Source organism: Trachinotus anak, unplaced genomic scaffold, assembly GCF_046630095.1.
Source record: "Trachinotus anak isolate AG129_WGS33_773 ecotype Australia unplaced genomic scaffold, CSIRO_AGI_Tana_v1 ptg000005l, whole genome shotgun sequence".
Lineage (NCBI taxonomy): Eukaryota > Metazoa > Chordata > Actinopteri > Carangiformes > Carangidae > Trachinotus > Trachinotus anak.
Window position 1 is genome coordinate 6,774,310 of NW_027273856.1, and position 21,632 is coordinate 6,795,941.

The 21,632-nt window shown below is 41.2% G+C and overlaps 1 protein-coding gene across 1 annotated transcript in view; it reads right to left on the minus strand.

The window, feature by feature from the left end:
• Nucleotides 1-7,680: 7,680 nt before the first annotated feature.
• The window catches only part of LOC139621502 (mitogen-activated protein kinase kinase kinase 11), a 57,347-nt gene continuing 43,395 nt past the window's right edge, over nt 7,681-21,632 (minus strand). The window contains exons 9-10 of the mRNA XM_071478067.1: nt 20,933-21,544; nt 7,681-17,552 (exon numbers count right to left, since the gene is read on the minus strand). Coding sequence (XP_071334168.1) covers nt 16,951-17,552; nt 20,933-21,544 — 1,214 coding nt within the window. The 3' untranslated portion in view covers nt 7,681-16,950. The remainder of the gene's footprint in view (nt 17,553-20,932; nt 21,545-21,632) is intronic.

A 21,632-nucleotide genomic window follows, 5' to 3' on the forward strand; every position in this document is an offset into this window, starting at 1 on the left:
ACAGTTACTCCATGCACAGCTAAAATGGTTTAAATAGTTGTCACTTACCAAACACCCCCACTATGTCGACAATGTCATATACAACATTGAAGGATAAATAAATATCTAAGGAAGGCTGCATGCTACAGGCTGAGTTATTTATTCCCATTCAAATGAGCACTTCCATACAGCCGTGTCCCTTCCCAGCCTTGAACTGCACTGTCTTTTTGGAGGCTTTGTAAATCCAACACTGGACATTCTCTGTGATTATTTATCAGTTTTTCCCATCGAAAACTGTTATTTTGTGGTAAGCTGTCTGCTCACAATCCTATAATGCCTTGGGTTGAGTCTGCTGACCAATCAGCTAACCTGGTTGACATATCACAGGCTGTGTTTCTGACTGGGCACATGTGTGACGGCTCCGATCTCAAACACATTACCTATACTATTAGTTGAGAACCTGAAATAATAGAGCAAATGTAACAATGTGTAGATTTTCTTTTGTGCATTTGGATGCAAAAATGGGAGACTGTCCTGTGAAAAAAACAAGCCCATAAGTTGTTTGTGCAGCAGGTTACCATGACCCACAGTTCCGTTTTGTAGTGGTTGTAGAAATTATGGCAGGAGCAAAGGGAAAAGCTAGAGAAAAAACAGAGCGACAAAGTCCACATCAGGAGGTTGGGGTGGGTGGATGGGTCAACAAAACACAGGAATATGTGACAAAGGAGAGCAGTGTTTGATTCTCATGTAAAAGTAGTAGCTTATGTTCTTTCTATTATCCATGACCTTTTGATATGGCAACAAGCATCATTTAATGCTGAGGAAGTACTTATTTTAATCCAAGTCACCATCTTTTCCTAAACCTAACCAAGTAGTTTTACTGTCTAAACCTAATTAAGTCATGACTGTTATTATAGTAACCATGGCGACAAAGGTAGGTACACTGCTTTTGGAACAGCTTTGGGGCATTATTTCAGGAGACACTCCGAAGGGTCATAGTAGAGGGTTGAAAAATAAACGACCTGTATGGTTGTTCAGGTTGTAAGACTTGTTGGAAAATGGACTTCTCTTGAACAAATCTTTTTTTTATATATATGTGTTTGTTAGAAATAGATTTTTTTCCCCCTGATTGCCAAAACTTGGGAGAACATTTTTTAAAAGCCAAAAACCTTGTTCACTATTGTGATTTGAATGAAGTTCCGTGAGATTTTTTTTTTCTTTTGTCTTAAAGGTCATATAACTATTTATACATTCATGTGACATCACTGCAGCATACACACAGTGGCTAGAAAGAGTAAGTGAACCCTTTGGAATTATCTTCATTTATTTGTCTCCTAGTATCTTCATTAAGTTACAATAATGACCTAACACAATCTATTTTAACTAATCACACCCCTGTACTAATATAAACAACTGGAGTCAGGAGTTAGTGCACCTGCAGTCCTGTCAATGAAACCAGATTGGAGGTGTAGGTAAGAGTTACCTTGAATTATTAAAAAAATAAATTTTCAGTTTGCTGCATTGCAGCATCTGCTGAAATGAACCATGCCTCACAAGAGAGGGATCTCAGAAGATTTAGGATTAGGTAGTGTTGATTTGCACAAAGCTGAAAAGGGTTGCAAAGTGATTTCTAATAGTTTAGACATCCATCAGTCCACAGTCAGACAAACTGTCTATAAATGGAGATGATTTTGTTCTGTGGCTACTCTCCCCAACTAAGATGATGCCAAAGGCATAAAACATAAAGATCAGGGAGGTAAAAAATTAAACCCAGAATAACAGCTAAAGGGTGAAAGGGATTATTGCAGCTGCTTAACATCTCAGCTCAAAGTGCAACTCATGGTACATAGGTATATGGAGCAATGGCAGGACAATACTTCACTTCTCTCCAAAATAAACATCAAATACATATGGTGGAAGGAGCATCATAATGTGGGGCTGTTTTGCTGCCTCTGGGCCTCAAAATCGTCCAGTAGAAAATTAATTCCCAAATTTATCAAGGTATCTTAGGTGAAAAGATTATAATTGTTTGTGTGATATTAGCTTAAGCACGTTGTGTGTAATGTAGAAATCCAGGCCATTTCAAAGGGCTCGCAAATTTTCTTCCCACTGTATTCTGATAGCCCAGGTTGTCCTGAGGAAAAGATGTATATAACTTCATTCACAGATACAAGTTTGAAACCAGGCAAACCAAGCATAGGAAAAGATGGCTTAGACCTCAGGGGGTTAATACTTAACATACAATGTTTCTAAGAATAAATGAATAACAAGTATAAGTATAATAATAGTAATAAGTTAAATAAATAAATAATGCTACATAAAAGAAAGCTTCAAACTGCTAATTTTTCAAAATTATATATGAATATATATATATATATATATATATATATATAACCCTGTTTCCAAAAAAGTTGGGACACTGTGTAAAATGTAAATGAAAACAGAATGCAATGATTTGCAAATCATGTAAACCCATATTAAACTGAAACTATTATATTATTTAAATATATTTCAACTTGTTGTATATACACACATATATAAATGAAATGCAAATGCAAATGGACAATTTAGCCAACTGAGTGTAACTGAGACATTAAAAAACATTGCACAAATGGCTCATCCAACCCACCTTGACAGTAATTTTCAGTGTACTAACCAGAGAAAAATATTCAGTTAGACCCTAGATTATGATGCAAATGTTAATTTTGCCATTTTCAGTGCAGAGAGAGAAGCTCATCCTCAACAGCCTTTGAGAAACTATTTCTGAGTCTAATTAGAACCTTTCCATATGGCTCTATATTTAACATGGGCATGATGATTTGATTCACACCACCTACATTTGTGAGAACGAGTCTGTGGCCTCCTGAGAATTGAATGAATGAATTCTTGCACAAACCTCTTATGCGAGGCTTTACTGATGAAAAAAAAGAAAGCTTTGGGTTGAAAAATAAAAATGAAGCTTTAAATATAGGAACAAATATGAAAGGACTGTTTCAGTTCATTGACAATTTAGAGGATGTGTTGCATTCAGGGCTGATTTCAGGTCATGACACAGTAATGGAGGTTCCAGCATTTTTTGACTGCACTGGCTGGATGGAGAAATTTATATATCAACAGTAACCTGTAAATGCAAACATTTACAGATGGCAGCCTATTAACTTTCAAGGTGAGGGATTTGGACTGCTGGTCAGATGAAACAAGCTATTTGAAGTCATCACCCTGAGAAATTCTGATGGCCATTTTTCTATATTTTCTCACATTTTATTAACGAGTAACGAAACATTACATCAGTAACAGAACTAAACATATAACAGCAAGAGACAGGAATTAACGGACTATTGCAGCTACGTACAGTTACCATTTACACTGAGGTACAGTACTCAGACACCTGCTCTCTACTGGGTCCATTTCTCTGAGTGAAATATTTGGTCAGATGACAAAGAAAACTGAATTTACGGCCAGTTTCCTATAAGCCCCACTGTTTGTGCAGTTTTTTGATTGATGGAGGCCATGTTTTTTCACCAGTTTTGAAGAATTGTGTGTCTCAGTCTCAGCGTTTTAACAATGCAAAAGGACTTTTGTAGAAGACACTGAGATGTGTGAATTTGAAGTTATATGGCCAGTATTTCAGTATTTTTTATTTTTCTTTGCTGTTAATTATAGCGATGTTTACAATTCATTTTCAATTTACTTACATTGTGGTGATGAAGCAAGTGCGTGGCTGATCACTGTAACCATGGTCACTATAAGCGGTTTCCACTGTATTTTCAGTCTCCGTGTTTGGGAATAGAACTAGCAAAGCATTTTGAACCCAATGCATGTGGGCGTGGTCTATTCATCAATATCTGCTATTTCATGCATACAAGTTAAGTTATTTGGCTGCATTGTCACTGTTTTTTAGAATTGTTTTTTTCTGCACACATTATGATGATGAAACATGTGGTTGGTCTTACTCATTCTTTACAAGGAATTAAACTAGCTGAAGTGACTTGGCTTCTTCAAGCCTGAAACCCGCTCTTTGCTTGCAGCTTTAATTTTGGCCGAGTGAGCTGCTTCCTTCTGTCGAGCACCAAAAAGGTTAGAACCCGCAAATTGCTGCTTGCAGCCATATCTTATTTTTATTTTGGCCAGACAAAATAATTTCTCTTCAAAGGCAGCTGAGCAGAGAGAAATGGAGAGAGACAGAGAGGAGTTTACTCCCACTGCTTATTAGCGTCGATAAGACGCTCTCTTTTGGGGAACACAGGACCCTGACTGGTGGGAGCCTGATTTGATTACTGAACTGAGTCGAAAATGAGAAGATCTGATCCGCAGCTCTGCATACATAAATGATGCTGAACATGATCTTTTGAGCTTTGACGAGAAAAAAGATTTAAAGTTAACAAGTTTATTCTGGACAAGGGGAGGCTTAAGACCGATTTAGTGACTGTGTTGAAGGTGTCTGGAGTTAAGATGTCAACAAAGGATTAAATATGAATATCCTCAGCTCAGCTCAGCAACATAATTAACATCTGAACTTTCGGTCTATTTTATTTCATCTAAGCCAAGTGAAAGTTTGATGCCCTGGTTGTGAGTACTTTTTCAAATATTATACATCTGGATTTCACACTTTTACAAACACCCATGAGGTAAGAAGAAGGTAGGAAAAATATAAAAAATATAAAATAAAAACTACTTCACAATAGTTTAATAATAGTATAATAGAACAATTATTTTTGGTCAACTGGGCAAAGTAAAAGAAGGTGTCTATACACAATATTGACCTATAGGTATTTTAAAAGGTTATTATGGCCAATGTGTTCCTCATCACCTGACAAATGTAAATTCAAGGACAACATAAACATGCATTTCATCTAAAAATGTTATTAAAATTAGTAAATAATCATATATAAGTATACATGTTCATTTTTAAAAATATATTTTAAATGCATATTCAAAGCTGTACTGATCAGTATTTTTTATTTTTTATACTAACAATGAATCAAATCACTGTATGTAATGCCTTTCAGGGACAGAGAATTATCACCTGAGTCTAAAGTTCCCTTCAGTTCTACTGGGCTTTGTAGCATCTCTCAGCTCATTGTTTTGGTGTCTGCAAACTCATCAGCCATTTGTAATAGCAGCAGGCAGCTGTACAAGTTCAAACAATCTAATAAACCCACCGTATAGCTGTACCATCAGAGGCTGATGAGACCTGCACAGCATTCAGGAGGAATTTGGGACCATTCTTCCTACAGAGCTGCTTAAGCTCAGACGTATTCTTAGGCTGTCCGGCGTGAGCGGCTCTCTTCAGCTCATTCCACAGCATTGTCCTGCTGCATCACTCACCTTCTACTGAGCGTGAGCAGGGGGACAGCCACACTGACATTCTCCTGTAAGATAAACTTGGGAATTCATTTTCCCCTCAATGATGTGGAGAGGTCCAGGCAGCAAAGCCAGGATGCCCCCTCCACCCCACTTCACTTTTGCAGTGCTAGTGTCCTTTTTATCCCATACACAGTCCTGCATGTCCTTCCCAAACATTAGTTTAGTTTTATCAGTCCATAAAACATTTACCCAGCAGTGTTGTGAGTCAAGCTGCTTTTCTGCAAACTTCAGGGGCGCAGCAATGTTTAGCCCACAACTACATCACAGTAACTAACATTTCACTTCTGCCTGTACATCAGAAAGGATTTTTTTTTAAAACATTCTATAATGAAGAACAATGGAGAGCACATTTTTCACATGCATTTAAAAATGAAGTCTGTCCCTCTGTTGACATATATCTGATTCTTCCCAGTTTGTAAAATAGAGTGGCTGAGCAGGGCAGAACAGAACCTTTTTGCCCTACAAGTTTTCAAAGGTTAAGGAAAGACAGTGTTTTTCCCTTTGTTTGTATTCTGCATTTATATCATTTTTACTATTCTATCCATACAATAGATGCAATAGTGTGTGTGTGTGTGTGTGTACTGTATTCTATTTATGATATTACATATACAATACAGACCAGATGAATAATATATCTAAATAGACAAAACACAAATAAAATGAGAAAAAAATAACACTACGCACTCAATGTGAAGGCGCTGCAGAGCCACACCACTGCACTTCACAGACTTTCATTCACAGTGTCCATGGCAACAACAGCCTTTGAGACTTGTGCCGGGACAGAGGAGGGTCAGGCGTTGCAGGGATTTCGTCAATCACACCCTCACGACATTGCTGATTCTGCATTCTCTGTGTTATGTCAAGTGACTGACAGCCTTGATGAGAAGGGGAGTAGTACAGTCACAGTAAAGTGCACACCGATCCGACCGTGTTGTACCTCTCGTTCTCCAAACAGATTAATATTTGAGATGATGACCTGTCTCTGGAGAGATTTGATTTTGAAGATGGCAGTGTTCACTTGGATTGGCTGCAGTTTCCTTGCAGCCCTTTTCAGTCTCTGACAAAATGTGTTCAAATTAATAACGAATTTCACAGCACACCAGACATATCTGCAGATGCATATAAACACACCTACATCTATGAGTGAATGATATCTCAGAAGCTCAGAGACTCTAAGGAGTCCCTGATGTGCTCCAGAGTTAAATTCAGTTGAATTCTGCAGAAAATTACTCCGGTGTTAGGCTTCACCCTCATCATTATTAACCTAAAATGTTCCCACTCCAGGAAGAAATTTGATTAGACTGAGATCTAAAGAGTTTAATGTGGGTCAGAAACATCAGAGGCCCTCATTATCTACTCTACTACATCACATCTTTTCTTTACTTGAGAGGGCAAGTCACATACTGAAAGAGACAAGACATCTGATCCGACAAGGTACGAACACAGTGGTAAAAAAAAAAAAAAGTGTGAGTGCCTTCATGTGCCTGCATGAGTGGTCCAAAATTTATGTTGTTGAGGAATACACACCAACGAGCAAGTGCTGTCACTGTCCTGTCATCACCTGCCATGTAGCTGTAAAGCACAAGGTCTCACAGCTGACACAGCATCTTCTGCCTGCCTTGCAGAAACAGAAGGTGCACACACACATGCTGAGTCATTATTTCCACTCAACCATGCCAGTCTACGTTTCGTTTTATGGTCCGCAAATGATGTGAGAAGATGTTGTAATATTCCCTTCTGCTTCCTTGGTAGGACTGTCATCATGTGAGGTTTAATGTGAAAATGAAAAAGGCCATATCTGCCTTCTAGTGGTGACCACAGAAAGCAAGACAGGACATAGGTTTTTTTTTTTTTTCTGGCCACCCTCAGGAGTATCTGGGGATATTCATAGGTTGGTCCACCACTTTGGTCCTAAGTGAAATATCTCAACAACTCCCGGTGGGATTGCTATGAAAGTCCATACAGATATTAATTCTTCTGAGGATGAGCCTATGAATTTGGCGATCCCCTGGCTTTTCTTCTAGTGCCACCAGCAGGTTCGCATTTTCGGCTCAGCAAAATGTCTAAACAACTACTGGGTAGAATGCCAATGGGTGGAAACCGATTTCTTATGATCACAGAACAAAAATTTGATAATAATTTGTCTGGATGTCTCCTTGTGATTACAAGATAATGATTACTCTTATGTTGAGATCATAAAATAGTAATTTGGCATCACAGGAAAGCAACACAAACACCACAAATGACACACTCCTCTCCTCTCCTTTCTTGTTGTGGCACCAAATTGTGCTGTTCCACCTTTTTGGCTATGATATGAATAAAGTCACAAACACGTCAGGAGTGTTACATTTTATTTGGTCTCATCTCTTTTTGAGCTTTTTCCTTTGTTTTTTTTTTTCGTTTTTTTTTCCACAGGTTAAAACCCATTATAATAGTCAAGAGAAATAAAAACATTTTCACATCTGTATACAGAAATAATCCTCTTGACACACAACAATAAAAACAGTTGATTAGGCCCAGCCCAGTGCGAGATTTCACAAAAATGCAATAACAACGAATTTTTCAAAGCCCGATGACTGCAAAACCTCTTACTCAAATGAGCAGAGACAGTTCTCAGAGATGTAAAAATGGCTGCCAAGGCAATGCAACAATTGCGCTATCACATCACCTAGGTTGTAATCAAACAAACAAAACTAAACAAAAAAATAAAAGACATGGAAATGAACGCGGAACAATTACAATAAAAGCAAATAGATACAAAGACAGAGAGGAAGTCAACCTTGCCCGCTTTAAGGCAGTGACAAAATCCTCATCTCCATCTAGCAGTTTTATGCACATTAAATTCAGTATGGGTGCCCCAAGGGGACATTAGACTGCAATTTAGGTTTGGGATTTTGCTGCAATGTACACGAGAAACAGGATTTCAAGCTCTACCAGGCAATTCTCTTGAATTTTTCTGCTACACAAAAATACTGGGAATCATTTTTGATACACATTTGGTCGAATTGGAGAGCTGGAATGTGAAGTTAATATGCCTCATGTGAAGCACCCATACATGCATTTGTTAATACTCCAGTGAAAACCTATAAAATGTTTTGTTCATATGAAGCAATCAATCAATCAATCCATCCATCATCCTAATGTAGACTGTGTCCATGGCCATCTAGAAAGCGAAATAGTTTTAATCCAGTGTGTAAAAAGATGGCCATTTATAAATATCCACTTTTCTCCTATTTTTATATATATATAATTTTTTAAAATGTCCTTAGCTTGCTGGTAGGAAGCTGTCAGAAGGAAAAGCCTTTTACAGAACTGTGATGCTGTGAGTGGAAGAGATTTGACCAGTGAGTCATGGGGATTTGTACCATCCAAACCGTTTAAAATTGCTTCTATGGATCATTTAGAGTTCAGTTATTTAAGCACCTGAAAGAGACCACCTACTGTTTAATACCCTCAAGCCGCAGTCAAATATTTCACCCTGAACTATATCTGTGCCTTAAAAGATGTTAATCGAGTGTCAGCAGTAGTCTTTGCCCTGATCCAGGACAATCACTCATATCACAGTCCTGAACCTTTATCAGACAGAACCAAGACATTTCGGTCACTTACGCATTCATGAAATGTGCTCCAACATTGGACATTTTGGAAAACATCTGTTCTCATTGGCAGCACTAAGCACATTGCTGCTGACTTAATTGAAATGTTTGTTAATTTTCACATGTACAATTACACAGTTTCTTTAGAATTGGCACGAGTGGACCTACATGCATAGTTTTCCTTATTTAAACTTTGGGGAACTTTGACAAATTTGTGCCATTGACCAATTTTAAACAGTTTTGGCTTAGCTGACCTTTGAGGAAATGTCAAAAGCCCAAAAACAAGATTAGACTCTACCTGATATATGGCCATAGTTTCACAATTTTAAATGCTGATGTCCTGGTTTGCCATCTGATAGAAGCCATGCATTCATAAAATATATATCATGGGAAGAATTTTGGAACTACAATCTCATTGAATAATGTGAGGCGGGACAAAAGTTGTCCGCTGATGTAGCAAATGTTACACTTTGCTTAAATATTAATTACACCACCAAGTTTCAAGAACTCGGTATAGGTTGTGCTTTCAGGTCTGACCAGGGTTTTGTAAATAGAAGTAGCTGATGCACTTTGATTTGTAGTAAGACGTCATATGATTAAGAAAAATACCAAAAATAACTATTTAATTCCTCTTATCTGCAAACAACGTTGAGCAGCCAACAATAAATTATTTGGCAGTCTATATCTGAGGCACAACAGATACTGTTTACTCAACCAATTGGTTTGCATTATTCAGTCAACACTCTAGAAACAGATATTTACAGATTGAATGGATTCTGTTCCGGGAAGATCACAAGGTAATTGAGTGTCAATAGCTAGGCAGAACAATAATCATGACCAAGGGCCTGCTGTTGAGTGAAGGGGGGGTGAGTGTTTGGACCTTGGACTTAATAACCTCCTAGATAAAATCCATGTTTATTTTCTAAACATAGCGCCAGCCTTCTCCAAGGGCTGTCAGTGTGGTCTTAGAAGTGAATTGCTCCTCCTTTCATGGCTCCCATTCAATCAGTTTTCGTTTTTGAGAGGACAGCAGATGGTGACCTTGGATGCACAGATTGAAAAAGAATTAGAAATAATGTTCACACTTTGAGAGACTGAGCATTAGCGTAACACACCTGGTGGTGACTAGCACAGGCATGGCTTTCGTCCATAGCCCTATCCATATCCCTGTGCAGTTCCTGTATAGTCAATGAAAGGTCATATTTGATCATTTGGTCTCAGCCTGTAAATGCCAAACAAAGCCCTGGGCAGGTGTTTCAGTTTCATGTGAGCCAGAAAGACCAATAATGTGTCTCTGGCACTGGAGGCTGGCTGCGAGACAACTGAAACGAGGGTGATAACCAGGTATACTTGTAACATCCGCTTAATTGAACACAAGCAAGCAAAGGTAAACGGGGTGAAAGGCACTGAAATGCCAGGCCATCTATTTTGTCATTTCAGAATTTACTCTTCGCTGACCTGGCAAGGTAAGATTTCATCAATAAAATACACTTGAAATGTGTTCAGCCAGAGTTTTCCCCTCTATCCTTGTTGAATCCTTCCTCTAATTTTCTCATTAGCCATGAAGGAGAGAAAAAATGGTTTAACCACATCTGCTGCGAGTTAATAACACAGCCCCCTCCTGATGCACACTGTGCTCTGTTACCTTAAGTATTCATAATGCACTGACAGTTCAGTTCAGGTGTTAAAACTATTCAATGGGATTCAATTTCCTCGCCAGTAACCAAGGTTCACATTTCTATCCTGGAGCTTAATAAGTTTACTTAAAGGGCCGTGCAGAAACAAGATTCAATCGTTCTCAGTATGAGAGCCTCTCTGTTGGTCAAGCTGACGGGTTTACACAACATTTCAATGCTGGGCTGTTGGCTGTTCTTCACAGTCACACAGCAGCCGCACGTTTCCCTCCTCACCCTAATCAGAGAAAAGTATCATATTGTAAAGATAAAGGTAAAAAATATCTATAATAGTCTTTAGAATATTTGACTTGCGTCCTGATTTAGCGAGGAAAGAAGGAACATTTTCACTATGGAGCCCTAAAACTAACAACATGTTGGGTAGTAAAAGCTTCTCATACGGGTCAAAAATATTACTGAATACATCAGGAAATAATATTGTTCGTCAGGTAATGAAAAAGCAGCTGCTTGGCTAACATTAGCTGAGCAGGCTGATGCTAAGTGTTTCCAGGTTAACTAGCTAGCCAAACAGTCTCTAAAATGAAGAAACCAAAATGAAAAATAGGAATGAAACAGAAAATGAGCAAATGCAAGATAAATAGCAGAGAAAAATAAATTAGGTTTGAATTCATCCACTTAATAGTGTTAAAGGAGCTATTTGTGAGTTTTTGCTGCCACTGAACATAGTTTCCTTGAATTTTGACTTAAGAATTATGGATGTGGCAGGTTTAGTGGCTGGCACCATTATTTTCAAAATATACAATTGAATTAATGGCTTAATTAGGGTGAATCAGATAATTAGTGTGTGCAAATTTCACAAAGCCATATTAAGCATCCATTGGTATCCCCAAGTGATGGTGGCATTAGGAAGCACTTTAAAACTGACAAGCTTGCTACATGTCTTTTTTTTTTTCCCTTCTGGACAATGGCTCTGATTTTTCAGCTCTGAAGTTCTAAAACACAACCACCTCTCACAAGTAGCCTCTTGGCGTGATGAGGGTCAGGGCACTGGGTTCCTCCATCATGCTGTCTCATTAGCTTTTATTCATGTAATGTATTGACCATTTGCCATTCACTGATTAGGGGCAATGGTCTGAGCTTGAACTCTGAATTAAGATCATCAAATCATGTCTGATCCCTGCTGCTGTGGGGCTGAAAGTGGATCTCTGATGGCCAGATATCACTTTCTCCTGTAGAGAATTAACTTCCATTTTCCCTGTCAGTTTCTACTTGGGACGCTGATTTGCAATGACAGATGGGGCAATGCCTGGGAGAGCAGAGCATCACAAACAAGTCAGCTCCGGCAGATAGGTGGCTGCTACGGCTCCTAAATCTGACAAACAAAACCAAGAAGTGGTCGTCCTGTTCCACAAAAGACTTCCTAAAACGTGTCCCACTTATTCCCTCAGCTACAGAGCAAGAACTTTTGTCAAATTCTTATTATGCCCTAGGAGCCAAGGTAGGAGCGTTTTGTTATGTAAAAAAATAAGCAATTATTTTAAGTATTGTGACATATTTCCATGCACTTCCAGAAATTATTACCAGGAGGAGAAGAATTCTTACTGTGACTGCAGACAAAAAGCACAGCGACTGCTGTTAGGTTTGAGGGAAAATTAAAGTCTAGTGCTGTGAGAACATACAGACAAGACATGAGTGGCAGGTTGAAGTGGATATTTGACACACACAGTGAATTTGTGACAGAAATAATCTGCCTGACGTTTCAATCATCTCAGTTTCCATCATGTATCTCTTTTTTTTGCTCACAGAGCTCTGTTGACAATAACAGCAATCTGAGCCTAATGACTATCAGAGGATAGCTCTTGTGGCTTTGTGTGCTGACACAAAGAGACGAGGCAATAACTCATCACTTGTCACGTCTGTAAAATGTTGATGGTGAGGACAAGCGATCGGAGGAAGGTGGGGAGCACTGCTGAGATATTATATCAAACTCCATGTTTGCAGCTGTTGGTTTGCTGTCGGTATGAAGAAGCCATACTGCTCATGTCCAGGTGATGGCAGGTAAGACTGGACCACAGGACAAAAAAAACTACAGCCAAACAGTGAATTCTTTTCCTTGGGTGATCCTGTCAGATTCTGAATGGTGGAACATCGGATGTACTCTTTCTCAGAGACTCTATGCGTCCACAAGATGCATCTACATTTTAAGTAGAAACTAGGAAAATACAGTGTAGCAGCTGCTGCGTTTTCTGCTGAGATCTCAACATTAACATGATAGTAATCTCCTTGAGAATCATCGTGCTTTAGTTATTCACGTTGTGCAAAATCAGAGGATCCAAAAGAGGACATTCTGGCTGTGAAAAATAATGTTCGCACCGCAGCTGCTTGTCTATGCATACGTGTTGTTGAAATCAAATAAACACTTGTGCTCACTTTACACAGCAAGTGCCAGTTGTGTCGGGATTAGAAAGTAGGCAGTCTTTGCACTCAAGCTCTCTTTTTTCATTCTTAACACAACTACTCCCATCAATTTTTCGACTGTAACAACAAGTGCAACACTTCAAATGCTTTCAAGAGGTGACTAAAGTGTGCACCATTATTCCCATCGATGACATCTCACCTGTCTCTAAGACAGCAGGCCTCTCACCCCATCTTTCCATGTGGCCAGACACTACGTTGTACAATCTAGTTTGTTTGACATATAACTGAGAAAGCGCTGTGTCTCTTTGCTTCCGCTGAGTGTTACTTGGATGTTCAGTAGATGATGAACAGACAAATTAATGTGCAATAGAAACATATAATAAACCTCCTGTTTCCATTCCAATTGTCTCTGTGAAATGAGCACTCCTGTGAAACGAGCACTCCTCAGGAAATGGACTTGCACGAATGCCATTCCTTTTTCGCAGATAGAAACCTGGCTGTTATTGAATTGAATGCTCTGCAGTGCCAAGACACAACTGCCCTCAAGAAAAGTTTCCCCGAGAAGAGGGAAGCAAAAGGAGTAGGAGTAAGAAGAAGAAGAAAGAAAGCTATCTCCCACATCACCTGAGGGGGAAGGACGTGGAAAAAGGTGAGCCATGACAGTGAAGATTTCATACGGTCAGCAGCTGAGCAGCCAGTGGCAACAGAGAGAAATGGAAGGGAAGGGGGGGTGGGGGAGACAGCTCAATCTGCCTTTGAGACTTTATGCATAAAAAAAAGGTGGCTGGCTTCCACTGAGACGGAAGCTGATGCAGGAAGCGACTCAATACCTTGTGAGGAGGATGCAGGGCGTTTTCATAACGTCGGGGCAAATTAATTAACCAAATATCTGAATGCTTGTTAATGCTCCCTGCTCTTATCAAGAGGCTAATTATCACTATCAGCCCCCTCTATTTGTCGGTAGGATTATTAGGCTAATCTCAAAGCTTTCCCCTTTGGAGACAAGGTTTTCGCTCTTCATCAGAACAAAGCTGTTATTGTCTTCCAATGACATGGTGTCAGTGATGAACCCAATCAGTTTTTGTACCTCGTAAACGCTAGTAAAGACGCGGGTAACATGACGAGTTTCTGCCGTGTGTAAGTGGGTCTTTTTCAGTTGCTTACATGCTTGGCCGACACCAATTAACGTTAATAGACTACAAGCCTGGGGACCAGCTGACTGCCATGATGAAAAAAAAAACAAAAAAAACTGTCTTGGATACTGTTTAGCAACATCAGTCTGTGATGTAGTTATTTTATGATATATTTCATTGCTGCAGCCCTAAACCTGCCTCACCTCGTAAATTTCCCAAGGTGCTTTTTGAAAAAGCCCTTAGAAACTGTCTGAACATGTTACATTTAGTATTTAGAACGACCATTGATGTTTTGTGAACCAGAGGTGAAAGAGCAAGTTTTTCAGCTGTTGCTCTAGTGCTTTTGATCTGCTGAGGCTGCTGTCGGTGGAAGATTTGATATTTCAATGAATTTCTCCTCCCGTTATTGTTCAATGCTTGAACCTCTCTGTTGTATCTTTTCTGAGAGTATCTCAACATGACATCACAGTTATTCAGACAATCCCACCAGATCTGTTTAGTTCTGTTAAAATTGTTTTGTTTTTTTGTTTTTTTTTTTGTTTTTTTGTTGTTTTTTTTTTTACACCAAAATACTGTGAGGAGAGCTTAGGAGCACTGCTACTCTAGTCTTGCAAAGCCAGCCTACATCTCACAAGCTCATTCTACAAGCCTAAAAACATCTAATGGTGCTTGTTGCATGGTATCTGTCACCAGCTCTTACAGAATGGTTGGACATGGGAAGATGAGAAGATTGATACCACTCACATGTCTGCAAAGAGTCAGAAGATGGTTATCTTAGGTTAGCAGCAATCCTGCAAACAGGGCTAAAGATGATCAAATTTACCTCCCAGCACCTTTAAACCTCGTTATTTAACACTAGTGCAGTGCCCGTCAAGCTGGAGCGTTGCCTTTGATGATGTCATGATATGTTTGAAACTTTCTTGAGAACCACTCATCCAAAAAGCTTCACAGCTGACGCCGCACTTTCTCGGGTCCCCAGCAATACAAACCGTGAAGTCCGAAGTCGATCGCATGAGTGGTTGTCCAGAAAATCAAAACGCAGACAGAAAGACAGACAGACAGTCAGAGATTCCTCCATTTATAGTCAGATGACATCATAACCAGTGAGCTTTAGAGGCCTCAGGACAGAGCTACGCTACCCAGCTGGCGCCGGAGGTCAATGTAACATCAGAGAGACGTTGGACTGAAATGATTGGAATGTCAGTCTTCTATGTAAAGATGATATTGGCATGAGACTGGGAGATGTTGGATTAAACAACAAACAGCTCTCATTAGTCTTCTACATCAAACTAACGTTGGCATTGGAAAACCTGACATAGAATTTTGGTCACCTGTTGTCACAACCTACATTCAACGAAACCAATCCAATCAACCGAAAAGCTCCTGGTTCATATTGAAGGGACAGATGCAACAGTGGCATCAATGTTCTCATCTCAACCTCTGCAAGAGAGTGAAAAAGTGTATTCCCTCAAATGTCAAACTATTCCTTTAAAATCATGTCACTGGGGTAGAATGACGCATTCATTTCAAACTTTCTGGCTCATATTTTTTCAGAAAATAACATTAGTGGATCGGTTTGGGACAAATGAAACACAGTAGTTCAAGAATCAGAAGTGTTCAGATTGAACACACTGTGAAACTGTGGGCTGGCTTTTTGAGGTTACTCCTACTCTGGTGGACTGTACAAGTATTCAACGAAGCGTCCATACCCATGTACTGTAGTAATTACGAGTACTAATTTTTGGTTGACCCTTCCTAAAGCATCAGATGGGTAGTGATGAGACAGTCTGGATAGTGGCAAATAAGTCAAATAACCACAGAGTATATTAAAGTTATCTTTAAACACTATCTGTGATCGTCTCAGCTCTCTCTGTGTTGTGCAGTGTGGCAAAACCCACCCGTCTGGAAACTCTGTGGAGGTAAAAACAACTTTGCAGACTCTCTTTGTCCCAGTCCTGTCACAGTGGCATTCTTTGGCATATGACGGGAATGCAGAGGGCTCCCCCGTCTTGTTTCCTGTGCTCTGTCGCTCGCCAGCCAAATGAATCTGTCCAATCCCTGGCATTTTCCGGGGAATGTGAAAGGAATGTTATCTGGTTCCAAGTGGAATGCTTGGGTCATGGTTTTGTCTTGGATTTCATGAGCGGCCTAGAGTGTTTTCTCCCATAATGCAACAGGCAGACTGCTGTTTAAAAAAAAAAAAACAAAAAAAAAAACAAAAAACAAAACTGTAAGCTTTCCTTGAACAATGAGTCTAGACATACACGCACACACGCATGCACACGCAGACGACATTTTCTTCCACAGCAATGCTAAGCTGATTTGCAAATTTAAGCCAAATTCATAGCATCTTCCCTACGCACCAGATTAACCATTCAAGGAACCTTGAAAAGATATATATTAAAAACACTTCACGAAATAAGGCACTCCAATTTTCCATTGTCCCGAATGCTTTCAGTCTGCAGAGAGGTAGAGGCAGATGAAGCTGTGCAAGTCGCCTTATCCACCTCTGCATTGTCACAATGCTTCAAAGGTAGGGGGAGATGAAAGCAGGTGATATGAGGAGTCTGATAGAATCTGAAGATGGGACTAGTGATCTGTGTTCTGCTCCTTCAAAGGGATAGAGAAACAGAGACAGAAAGGCAGAATGAAATGGGCACCGGGTTTTGGTTCACAGGTATCCCACAATCCAATGTACCACCTTTCCTTTCAGATATAGAATGTAGTAGTGGAAACGATCCTGGACTGTGTTCCTGTGATGAAAACCGCACTTTTTAACATCCGTAAGCGAGCGTCAGCCACGTGCCACAGGCGAGGCCGGGTTCAGAACCTGTCGTCTCTGAGCTGCGTCGGGGACTTGAAGGGCTTGAGCCCCAGGGTCTTGCGGGGGTGAGCTCTCTCTTTGGTGCCATCCAGGGGCTTGCTGGAGGCCGCCCAGCCCAGGTCGATCAGGGGTGAGTCAGCTGGGTTGAGGGGCGCTATGCGGAATGAGGGCAACGTGGGCGAGCCGTTGGTGGAGCACGGGGCAGAGCGGGATGTGGGGAAGGGAGCCATGAAAGGGTCAAAGGGCGAGGTTGTGTCCGAGCTGCTGGAGGGGTCAGCTTTGAGGGCAAATGGGTCACAGTCTGGTGAGGGGAACGGGTCACAGTTGGTGAATGGGTTGGTAGGGGAGGGCTGGTAGCTCAGAGGGTTACTGTCCAAGCGGTTAGGGCTGCGGCCCCCACCTGAGCTCCCGCCTCCGGCCGAGATGAAGCTCCAGGGGTCAATGCGGTGGCGGATAGGGGACGGGCGAGGCCGGGGGATGACGCTGACCTCCAGGCGCCGGGTTTTGGGGCTCCAGAGGGCAGGGTTGGGGTGGAGAGAATAGGGCACTGAAGGCTTGTCATCAGACTCCTGTGTGTCTTGGCACAGGGGCAGGTCCAACACTGGGAAGAAGAGGAAGCAAAACCATTAAAGGGGCATTCCAGACATTTACAATTAAAAGTCTAAATGGCTGAGAGGCTTTCAAGGGACAGACAGTGGTCATAATCTAAGCAGCGAAGACCGATATCCTGAGTTTAATCCCAAACTTTAAGAACAAGATCCTACAGTTCCCATAATGCATCTCAAAAGCATCTTTCACTACACTTTTCCTGACTCTTATATGCCCTCATCTTTTAAACTCCATGTAATCCAGGTTTGCAGTCAAATTTTTGAAGCCTCAAGTTGAACTAAAGGTAACAGTCATGACATCGCTATGACGTCACCAGGGTTATTTTCTTGGATTCTAAAAAAAAAAAAAAAAAAAAAACTCCCGCAGAACCACAGACGACCTTATATAACTGACCTGTCCCGCTTCAGAGAGAGACATAATATGAGTGACAGGCTGAATATTCAAAATATTAAACATCTTTATCTTCCTGTCTCTCGCTTTCTTGCTTGAGGAGGCCTTAATTGCTCTTGCTCTGGTCCTTTTTGATGCATTCCTATCCAATCTGATCTCTGCATTTTCTTCTTACATATTCTGCTGAACACACGAATCTGTGTGGTTGAAACTGATGCAAACAGAAACATGAAAGTCATAGATTACTGTTGCAAAACGTAATGGAACAATAACCAGCACTGAACATTGATGCAATTAGTCTACATTAAGTATAACATAGTGTTGTGTAACTAGTTGACAGGGCTGCAAGCAGCAAACGGCAAGTGTAAATGAACACTGACAAGAACATTAAACTCAGAGTAAATAAGCTTGAATGAACATTTGCTATTTCCAAATGCGATGAGTCTGCCAAATGGTGTTATTTACATCAACAGCAACTCTCTGAGCATGCTAAGCTATTCAGCTGAGAAGAAAGCGCAATCAAGGAGTCACATGAGAGCAGACCAAAAAAAAAACCAAAAAAAAAAAACCCAGTGAAGGAATCCTCTGAATTCATCTCTCTTTCAAGCAGACATTCGCAGCCAGCAACCTTGTGGCAGTCTGTCTATGCATCTGAGCCTGAGTCATCACACTCAATAAACATAATAAGATCTTTAAGCTAAAACACTCCACTGTTTAATTATGTGTGGCTTTTCGCCTCTGCGTGCACGATGTAATGAGCGCATGCGGTTTGTGAGATTACGGCTGTTAGCAGCAGAACAGGCGAGGCATGTCTGCTTGGTACCTGGGGGCAGAGCTGTAAGAGCCGCTCTGTGGAGAATCCAAGGCTTTGTGAGTCAAACAGACCAGATATAGAGTGTGAAATGTTACCAGGGGGCACTCTTAAAGCCCTCGTAAAGCCCACTCGCTCTTAAAACAACCAATACCCACGCCTCCGTCATTACAGCTCGAAAATGTGTCAGTGCTTCTAAGAAATGCATATTAGGAAAAACGTGTGAATGTACTGTAAATGGAAGTGCTGCTGATATGCAGATCACACGTATTAGCATGGCACATGTAATTTGTAGGGGAAAAATGAGCAGTAATCCCTTTTCAGTGCGCTCCTTTACAGTGTGTCACATATGTATCCTTTACACACGACATAGAAGCACACGTTTGACATGCCTTGATATGAAAACACTCTGCTCACACTGCAGTGTAAATAACACCCAAGATCCACTGCTGGGCTCCAGCCAAACTCCCAAAGCTTCGGAGGAGGTGACCCAAAACACACTGCGGTGTCGGTGAAGTCAAGAACAGATGATCAGAAATTTTGAATTCAGCACTTTCAGGCTGTGTGACCTCAGCTGTGCCACCTGATGTTCCGCATTGATCTTCAACCTCTCAGTAAAAGAAAACTCCGATTTGAAAGAGGGAAAACAACAGAAGATTGGATGCTAGCTTTGCTTAGCAAGTATTAGCTGTGAAGTATGGAGGCCCAGCTGTTACCTGAGATATGCAAATCGCTGAAGACAAGCTTTGATGTAAGTTAAAAAGCTTGTGCAGCACTGAAGCTTCCCTCGTGCAAGGAAGATCTCACTAGAAAAAAGGGCCAGAAATAATTCTGCAAGAACTATGACGAAGCATCGTCTTGATGAGGAGGTACATTATTCAAGGTAACAGTCGGACAGAATTCCAGTGTGGGGCCTCCTAAAATATGCTTAGAGCTCTTGAGGAAATGCAGATTAATCATGGAGCTAAATGAAAAACAAAATCATAGATCCAATCTGGAGGGGAGACAGTAATTTAAAGGGTCCCTGTCTCAGAGGCTGAGACATCCTGACTATGAGTCACACTCCCTAAACACTGCATTTCCCAAGCTTCCCACAGCACACTGAGGCACACCTGTTCAAAGCTGGTATTAACATCTGTCCTGTGTGATCCGATCACAAGTGGACAGCTCTTAATTCAGGTGTGAATCACCCAGGAGGCTTTGAGGACGCATTTGAGATCCGATCACTCAGACCACATTCAGAGGTGGTCACATTCTTTACGCAGTGTGAACACGAATGTGTCCTGGGCCACGCTGAAGAACCGCCTCCTCTACTGACGTCCTCTGCCAGAGTCTAATGAGTCCCAGCACAGTTTACAGTGACCTGAAAATATTTTACTATTTCTAATGACTCAAACCTTATTTCACCATGTTGTTGATTCTCTAAACCCCTCCTTACCGCTCTCTCTCTCTCTTTCTCTCTCTATCTCTCATTCTCTCTCTCTCTCACATACACATTACCGAAATAATTATTGGACCCATTTTTCACAAGCCACAGACCTTTGGAACATTCTGACACTAAAATGGTATTTTACAGACAAATCGGGAGAAAACTGACTTTATTCGACACCTGTCTTTGTCTCAGCAACACACTCTTGCGAGATTTGGTAACACAGATAACTCTTCTCTCTGTTGGTTCTGGTGCTGGTTTCAGCGCTGCCAACATCGCTTTCCGACCAGATAACCAGAAGAGGGACTTGAAACCATTAATTAAAAGTTAAAACTGAAATAAAACTTTTGTTTCTCCGCTTAATAATACTATTATTGTTATTATCATTTAACTGCGTTGGCAGGGAAGACTATTATTAGACTGATATGATCTTATATTGCATTTAATGTTGTATTGACGTGTAGGGTATTGATGTATTGATTTGACATGGACACAAAATTCATCTGTTAGCGTCAAAAATCCCAGATCTTTGTGTAGCAGTAGGCTGTAATAACAGGAACAACCTATCTGTCTTTTCTTTCTCAAAGAATGCAGACAGGTCAGTCTGGATAAGGTTAGACATTAATATTAGCTACTGTCACATTTCATACCTGCTGCATAGGCCTGAATGAGCTAGTTCTTTGGTAGTAGTCCTCCTAATGACTAGTTAACTGACTTTTAAAACTGGCGGATTCAGACTGACCTAGCTGAGTGGTGTGAAGGCCTTGGCTGGACCTCCTCCTCCTGTCAGCTCTGTGTTCCCACGCCTCACAGCCCAGCTCCCCATTGGTAGAATGGGAACATGGCATCCATTCTCCTGGGCTGGCCCTGTCGTGCTGGACAGGGGTCCTGGGAGTCTGTGGACTCTGCGGCGTCCTGTGGCCACTCCGCTCACGGGGGTTTGGCGGTGGTGGAGTCAGGGGCAGGGGCTTAAGTTCTTGGTACTGCAGAGCTAAATCCAACAGCGGTCTGGGGAGTGGCTCAGAGGTGGAGAAGGTGATGAGATCGTCCACTACTGGGGGTTCTGAAACAATGGGCTTAGGGGAGGAGATCTCCAGTTCGAAGGTGGTGCGGTCCTCTAGGGAAGGGGGGTTAGTTCGAGGGGGCACCCGTGGGGGGATATCGAGGCAGCGACCCAATCCTACAGAGGCCAGGAGGGAGCCACCGCCAAGTAGGGCCCGGTGGGTGCTCTTAAAAAGGCCACCAAGGGAACCCCTCTCAGGCCTGGGGGAACCAGCCGGGGAGGAACCCCCTTCCTCGCTGCCCGAGTCTCCCTGAGGTAGAGGAAGCCGCATGCTGTCCTTCACTGAGGAGCCTGCAAAGACAGAAAAATGTGTTTTTTTCAAGTTTTAAAAAGACAGAGAAGGAGAAAGAGACAGAAAAGGAACACTCAATGTATTTAT